This window comes from Camellia sinensis, chromosome 7 (assembly GCF_055761805.1).
Source record: "Camellia sinensis isolate YWXY chromosome 7, ASM5576180v1, whole genome shotgun sequence".
Taxonomy (NCBI): Eukaryota; Viridiplantae; Streptophyta; class Magnoliopsida; order Ericales; family Theaceae; genus Camellia; species Camellia sinensis.
This window is the reverse complement of record NC_138967.1, coordinates 126,999,054-127,007,612: the sequence shown is the minus strand read 5'-3', so window position 1 is coordinate 127,007,612 and position 8,559 is coordinate 126,999,054. Positions and strand designations below refer to the sequence as shown.

At 34.2% G+C, this 8,559-nt stretch overlaps 1 protein-coding gene across 1 annotated transcript; it reads right to left on the bottom strand.

Moving 5' to 3' along the window:
- Window positions 1–567: 567 nt before the first annotated feature.
- LOC114294305 (uncharacterized) lies at window positions 568–8,193 on the bottom strand. The gene is made up of 9 exons (XM_082881085.1): window positions 7,794–8,193; window positions 6,891–6,943; window positions 6,353–6,483; window positions 5,626–5,731; window positions 5,455–5,542; window positions 5,077–5,317; window positions 2,155–4,976; window positions 1,080–1,130; window positions 568–1,001 (listed from the first exon to the last, which is right to left on the bottom strand). Exons 1-6 carry the CDS (start codon window positions 8,191–8,193, stop codon window positions 5,190–5,192), a joined length of 906 nt encoding a protein of 301 aa, XP_082737211.1. The 3' UTR covers window positions 568–1,001; window positions 1,080–1,130; window positions 2,155–4,976; window positions 5,077–5,189.
- Window positions 8,194–8,559: the final 366 nt, after the last annotated feature.

Sequence of the window (8,559 nt, the reverse complement as noted above, 5' to 3'; positions counted from 1 at the left end):
ATATGACATGCCGTGAAAAGTTGAGTGTTACTTACAACATGCAAGTAAAATTGTAAAAAATAATAAATTAAATATTAATAACATACTTTGTATGTCGTATATAATTTTTTACGACATTTTTGTCATGCCATACATCATCATACTTTCCAGGGCATAGTTTTACATGCCGTAAAAAGTTATTTTGAATATATTTATGACATACTTTGTACGCCGTATATAATATTTTATGATATTTTCTTGCATGTCATACATCATCACACTACTGCATAATTTTGTATGTCGTAAAAAGTCATTTTTAATATATTTATAACATACTTTATATGCCGTATATAATCTTTTACGGTATTTTCTTGCACGTCCTAAATCATTATACTTTTTATGACATAATTTTATATGATGTAGCAGCTTATTTTTAAAATATAATATATATATATATATATACAGGAATATAACCTTGCCTAACAGTATGCAGACAGTAACTTATAAAATGCAGCTTATGATTCAAGTTAATAACAACTTCTATTATATCAAGTTAATAACAACCTCAAACATACAAATCAAGAAAAGTATCCAAATCATAAGATTCACTAATCTCTAAAATACGACTTTAACAACCTCAAACATACAAATCAAGAAAAGTATCCAAATCATAAGATTCACTAATCTCTAAAATACAACTTTAAACATCCAAAAAATATAACTGCAAATCGTAAATCAATTAGTCTCTAAAATACGACTCTAGTTTCCACTAATCTCTAAAATACAACTTTAACAACCTCTAAAATACGACTAATCTCTAAAATACAACTTTAACAACCTCAAACATACAAACCAAGAAAAGTATCCAAATCATAAGACATTTTCACAAAGGACAGTCCAGCGCTCTAGCTTCCACTCCGTGCACCCTCCTAAGAGAGCATCAAAAGCAACTGGAATATTTACTATATAATTCTCCATTGAATTGAAAGAGCACATTCTCCATTGAAAGAGCTCATTCTCCACTGAAATGAAAGAGCACATAGATATATATACACACACAAACATGTATTCAAAAGATAGAATATAAGTTGTAAATTAACCTGAGCAAGGTCACCAGTGGCATAGTCACAGAATAGCAAATAACGATTTGGCTGGAGAAAGAAAAGTTGAAATCACATTAAGAGATCATAATAGTAATATTCATTACAGAAAAGTTGAAATCACATTAAGAGATCATAATAGTAATATTCATTACAGATTTTCAAAATTTCATAGTGGCATTTACTAATCATTGCCTTAAGAACTTTTCTGATATTCGGCAACACCAGTGGCATCTTCTCAGGGGACACAGCAAACAACATGAATATCTGCTTAAAAAGTCAGCTAGGTAACAACAAACATTACAGGAAAAGCAAGTAAACTCAAGATCTGAAGCAAATGCTAAATGAAGCACTCCTACAAGAGAAAGCACTTAGCATCAATAAGTTGAACAAAAGGAGGAAGTTGTCACAGCATACATGTCATACGCTCATTCTTAGTCTTATGTTTATATAAATAGATATCTCCAACTTCAAAATTATCTACACACAGCTCATCCTCATCACCACTATCATCTCCTACATTCAGAAATGGAGGGAACAGTCACCACTGCATCACCAAAAAGGCACATCTCTCTCTCTCTCTCTCTCTCTCTCTCCATTTTATTGTATATGTTGAAAATTTTGAAGTTTGCATGAACCAACCTCTAAGCTCTAACACCTTAGTTTTGTTGTGTGTTTGTTAATTGATTTTCAGGATTGCAGTAGTAACAGGGGGCGGCAAAGGAATTGGATCAGAGATATGTAGACAGTTAGCTTCCAATGAAGTCATGGTGATCTTAACAGCTAGAGATGAGAAGAGGGGTACTGAAGCTGTTGAAAATCTCAAAGCTTGTGGGTTATCTGATATTTTTTTTCATCAACTTGATGTTACATACTCTGCTAGTATTGCTTCTTTAGCAGATTACATCAAAAATAAATTCGGAAAGCTCGACATATTGGTAAGATTGGAAGCAAACTAAATTGATTGAAACTAATTTTAATCAATAGTGTATGTGTATCTATTTGTCTAAAATTATCAACGATAAACAACTTACATATAGAAAGTCTGATTTTTAAGGTATGTGGACAAATTTACCTCCAAGTGAAGATTTCTTGAGATACATAGGGCTGTTTCAAACTTTAGAGTGGCTCCTTGTAGCATTTCGGTTCGCACAGCATCCCACAAAGTAGATTATTGATCGATTTCACAACAGATAATTGTAAGAAAAATAAATGAACTCGATTAGAAGGTCCTATCATATAAACACTGTCAATAAAATGATAATCTACAAATATTATGCTACTTTCATAATACAATTTGTCAATTTCAACAATAGAAGATATAAAATGCAATTCATATGCCATACTATCTGTTGTTCCTCATTCGCTAATGAGAAAAAGATAATTTGATTTGTTCCAAACTAGATGGAGAGGAGTTTCTCACCAAAACAACAAACAGAACCACATTAAAGATTGCAACCACCCTCCATTTAGTTTTCATGTATTGTGCAACTCCTTCCCTGGGAGCATGATATGCAGGAAAAGCAAAGGGCAATGAGAATTTCATATAACAGAGGTAATAGAGGGAGAAGATGGAAAGTAGTAATGTTTACTTGAAGGAATCACAATTGTAGCACAAAGTAGTAATGTTTACACAGCATTGGATATGTCCACAGGCGTAATGAATCCTGTAGAGAACTTGCTTCCGTTCATCTCCAATAGGAGCAAAAACAGTTGAATAACAAAGACAAGTTGACAATGAGGAAGAAACGACCGATTGTCATGACAGCACAGGAAACTGTATTGCAATGGGTGATCCCAATTGAACATAGCATATAATCCCATGTTGTAAATGTATGGACAATACAATGAGTTTAAAATGTGTTTAAATTTGATTTGCTTACTTTAAATTTAAACACATTTTGAATTTGATTTGCTTACTTTTAAGTGTTAAATCTAAGCCATACAATTTTTCTTCAAAATTCACATGGTCGTGTAAATTCTTTTATTTAGACACATAATGTACTTATGTAATCATATTATTTGTAAAAAGTATAGGATATTGTCTCAAGAATACAAAATAACTTCTCTCGAAATGGAGTAGTCCATTCTAACAAATCTTAATGACAAAATAAACTGCCTTTTTTTTTAACGATAGTTTTGAAACACTTATAATGATAAGACATAGATCAAATCCCCAATCACCAATTCTCTTGTCTTATCATGTTTAGAGAAACTCATGATGTAGTTGAAATAATTTGAGACATCAGGATAAAGGATAATTGGGATATAATCCGATAGAGCATTATGTGTGAACATAGCAGACCCACTTTGCAATATGCCGCTGTAATTTGCTAAAAATAGATGAATAATACGAAATGAATAAACAATAAAGTACTATGTTAAGTGGCGTTTGGCAAATTCTTTTTCAATGGCCAAACAGGGGCAGCTAAAAGAGATCCATGTATGTGTGTTATCATTGCTACCACGATTCTCACAATAAAGCAGAGACCGTTGGCAGTTGATTAAGAGGAAGTTAAAGCTTCAAGTCAATTATTGGAATCTCTATATACAAGTCTTAAAGTCAAGCAACTTGCTAAGAGCATCTATGATCTCTATATCTTTCTTGCAAGTTAAATTTAATAATACTAACTAAGCAACTAATATCTCCATCAAAATTTAGAACAAAGCAAAATTTAACTAGCAATTGGAAACAATTTCTGTCAGAACAGAGACATTCAAACCATCAAAACATGTTACATAACCAAATCAATAGAAATTTTCATTGAAGAGCTATAAACACAACACAATTCAAAATACACATAAGCTCCTGTCTCTATGAATCCTTGATGCTTGAGATCATAAAGTTGAAATGAAACTGTATTTATCAACAAAAAAAAAGCTGAACTGAAACTGGAAGGGAGAAAAATTTAGCTTAATTGAATAGAAATCAAATCAAATCAAATCAAAATCAAAATCAAAACCCTAGAAATCAAAATCAAAACTCTAGAAATCAAATCAAAATCAGAGAGAGATGAGAAAGGAGAATCAACCAAAAAAAAAAAGAGCTAATGGATCATTTCCTGCTGGTGCGTTGAATGTAGTCTGGAAAGATTGTTCAATGAATTAAAAGCTTTTTTATGAATTCATTTGTGCGTCTATGGGTAATGGAACTCATAAGTATCAATAAAAAGGCGTTAACAGGGGGTTTGGGATGATTATTACCTTGTACCATGTCAAGGGTTGTTTTGTAGCCAATAGTGATCCCTCAGCCCACTCAACAGAGGAACTTCCATCAAGTGTTTGCAGTTTTAAGTTCTCGCCTTTTAGACCAACCAACATAGAAACATCAATCTTAATTTTTATTGCTTGTTTATGAACTATATGAACTTCTTTTCCCATATCATACATTATTTTCATCCCGGTATCCCTTTATTATTATTATCTTCGGATAAATTCTGGTATCCCTTTATTATTGTTTTCACCACTCGACTTTGAAGGAAACTTACTGGTTTCATCATTGCCTTGGACTTTTACCATTTTGAAATGTAGAGTATACTTGGAAACAGAAAATGGAAGCAGAAAACTCATGAAAACAAAAACAAACCTTGTAAGACCACTGTTGCTTTGTCAAGTTTCTTGTCCCCTCATTGAGGCCCTTCAATGTGACCGGGCCAAGAACCCCCGTGTTCCATGTCTCATAATGCACACCGACATTATGAAATCGATCCAATAGAATTTAGAAAGATTCCATTACTGTCATTAACATCCCAAGAATGTAAACTTTTATCAGAAGGTATGGACTAACCGGAAGTCCAACAGCAACACTTAGTAAAGAAATCTTGTTAATTCCGGCTCTCAACATCACAGTGCTGCTATATGTCAGTTTTGGATTCTCTAGCAGCCCGTACACGGTTCCTGCCATAAACATGTATTAGTAAATCAAGATACAGGTCAAAGCTCATTTCATGAAAGTCTTTTCAATTTTTTGTTAAAATTACTAAATAAGTTCATTTACCTGATAGTTGACCGTTGATGAAAAAGAGCGAGTTTCAATTGTCGAAAAAGCGACAAATGTTGAAAACCACAGTATATATTGCCAGGCCAAGTCATTTACCTGATAGTTTTTGCTTAATCTACCTCTAGATTATTGCCAGGCCAAGTCACTGCGGGATACGAGGAAACCAAAACTGGTTCACATTGCTTGATAGCTTTATGCAAATTTGTCAAATGCCCCCATTTTGGTTCTCTTAGTAATCCTTCAAGATAACAAATTATTCGTATCATATATACATGCACGATAATCTTACTCATGATCTCACAATATATGCATGTGTATACACGCATTTTTCTTTGTATTTTTTGTATTTTTGGTTTTTGTTTTTGGGTATCAGACCATATTCATCGATCGGAGCATCATAGTCGTAACTAATGGCAATGAAGAGACCAGCAACTGTCCGCCCAAAATTTGTTCCGCCATGGTACTGATACAGAAAAGAAAAGAAAAAAATTCATTGAACATGGGCTGAACAATTTCTATAAATAATATAATTTGGAATTGACTTACCATATAATAATTCATGAATGAACCATTATTTTGTATAAACCTAGCAACTGAAAATGCCAAGTCTTCAACAGGTCTATAAGGAACTACACCACCAAATTCTGTATACCTGAGAAAAAAACAGAGGAAACAGAGGAATACGAAGAAACAACATAAGAAAGGAATCGAATAAAATTGAAAGAGTGTTGTAATATCTGTGTGATCAAACAATTTAAATTTACAACAACAAAGAAAACTCCCAAAATTAAAATTACTCGTGGCCAAAAATCACAAAATCGAAGCTGGACTTGCACAGTAAGTAATGTTTCTAGTTCGCACTCTAGTTCTTGTAAAAACAACAGTCATGACAATAACATATCAATACCATTCACAATTATGAGGCACCAAAAACCAAAAAGCAAAAAACAGAGAAACAACAAAAATAACAAACTCATTCTTTTGTTTGTTGCCATTCTTGTATAGTCAAAAATTTCTTTGTTGCATATGCCCAAAATTCATTTGTTAAAACAAAAAACGAAAACAAACAAACGAACAAAACAAAACAAAACAAAAGGCAGGACACTTTATGCTCTAAATGTCTTAGCACTAGATGCATAGAACAGATGGCATGGAAAAACTACAATATTCATCAACATAATTCATTGTTAAATTAGAAAATTAAAATAAAATTAATTACATAACAACCAGAGTTCTGTTGACATTCTCCAACAAGTATCCCTCAACAACATACCTAAAAGATTTTCTTTTCCTTTTTCTTTTTTTCCTCACAAGCTCTGTAACTTCGGCAACTGTAAAGCCAACTTCCCACTCAAAAGGGAGGCAATCTCTAAAACACAACCAGAGTTCTGTTGACTTGGATATCTATTGATGATATTTTTTTCATCTGAGAAGAAGGAAAAGAAAGTGGAGAAGAAAAAGTTGAAGCAAGCCGATAATGATCCCCTAAAGGGGTAGAGTCAATGTACTACCCATTTGAGAGACAAATCAACATACATTACCCCAGAACCTTAAGACACAAACAATCCGAACAGATCCAGCTATGAAATGCATACCAAATACATAAATTATATAAAAATCTCAAAACCCATAAATCTCATAACATACACCAATACTTGAGTGAAATGAAAGACCAAAAAAATTAAAAAACTCAACCAAAACAGACACAAAAACAAGAAAATAAATAAACAAATAAAATAGATGCATCAATCTGAAGTGGCAGAAATGAACAATTCAAAATTCAGTGGTAAGAGTGAAAATACACTCCTAACCTTGAATGCAGCCGAATCCAGCAGCCATAGAAGAGCATAAACCACTGGCACCTCTGTCAGATCATCACCACAAACTTGTTAGAGAGAGACAGAGACAGAGACAGAGAAGTTATTAGTGATCGTACCCGAGAAATGGCGAGAAGAAGCAACAAAATCGCATGGAAGATCGGAGTTGGCTAGGGTTTCCAATTGAGAACCGCCCAACTGTGCTTTGATTGGAGGTGGTAACGAACAGTCTAACCCACCGAGTTGGCTTCTAACTTCACCACTGCCACCGTCATCATCAACAACTTCCTCCAATTCTACATCGTTCCCGCCACCGCCACTATCATCATCATCATCTTCTTCTCCTTCATCGTCTTCTCTTTACCTCTCTGCTTCTCCGAGAGCTTCGAACCTCTGCTTACTCCCATCCATGGCGAAATCAGAGAGAATGAGGGATTGCAGGAGAGGGGGAGAGAGAGAGAGAGTCTACAAATATAAACAAATTAAAATCCTAAAATAAGAGAGAGAGGTTTCAAATAAGGGAGAGAGGTTTCAGTCACGTTTGATTTGGGCAAAAATAGAATTCCACAAACATAAACAAATTAAAATCCCAAAAGTAACCCTATGATTGGGAGAAAAGAAAATAAATAATTATTTAAGTTGTAATAGAAGAGAAAAAAAAAAGAGAAAATTGATCTAGGGTCCCTCTCCCACTTTTTATAATGGAAGAGATCCACAAAATTATTTTTTGATGTCTAAGATCCCTAAACATACAACAGAAAAATTTCAGTCCTTTACCCAGTGGAGATTCCCGGCCTTGTTCTCCTTCTCTCCTTTCCTCTCATCGCAATCGCATACATCTTCGTCTCCGAAGCCCTCGCGATCCAGGCGCTCATCTTCATGTCCTGTCCTGATTACCGCATTTTATGTCCACAACTTCAACAATGTAAGATCCTCTTTTATCAGGTTTATCTCTAATAGGAGTACTTCCGTCTAAGGATATGTTATCAGAGTCGAGCATTGGTATTTGATGGGTTTTCCGATTGTAGTGTTTTGTTTTCCGGGCAATTTCAGTGCTTTTCTTATTCACGATGCTGCTGCTGCTTGCTTCATCCAGTGATGTTCTTGGCTTTAGTATTTTAGGAGTAGTGGCATCACTAGGAACCAAAATAGAAACTGTAGGAGATTTCTTCCTAGGTGTTTGAGGATCAGACTTTGTGGATTCTAATTCCCTTAACATTAAGGTACCAATTGTCCCGGTGGACCCAACTTTGATGGATCCTCCACCACCCTTGATGGCTTCCAGTGTCGGAACCATGTTTTTTTCAATCATTCTTGAAAGCTTTTCTTTTCCAGAGGGAAAGTTTAAGATCTCAAGATCCTGTCAGAAGTAACAGCATGGTATGAATTCTAAGTATGCGTTTCCATGACAAATTTGTAATGTTGAGATGAAACTTAGGAAATTTCTTCAGATCTCAATTAAGAAGTTTTCAATCAATTTCAAACTCTCGCAAGTAGGAATTTCTCTGGTTTGTCTGGTTTGAGAAATTTGTGGGTTTGTGGGTTTGTTAGACATGGATTTAATTGTAGTTAATAGAGCCAGAGAAATTTGCGAAATCAAAGAAATTTTCTGGATAGCCATACAAATTTCCTTTCCACAATTTTCTCTGGATTTATTTGGTAC

Excerpts from the sequence above, each read along its gene's own strand:
- LOC114294305 (XM_082881085.1), bottom strand. The coding sequence starts at position 8,193 with ATGGTTCCGACACTGGAAGCCATCAAGGGTGGTGGAGGATCCATCAAA. Across the intron at positions 5,732-6,352 it reads AGGAAAAGAAAATCTTTTAG|GTATACAGAATTTGGTGGTG; the intron begins GTATGTTGTTGA and ends TTTTTTTCTCAG. Across the intron at positions 5,318-5,454 it reads TGCTCCGATCGATGAATATG|GATTACTAAGAGAACCAAAA; the intron begins GTCTGATACCCA and ends GTTATCTTGAAG.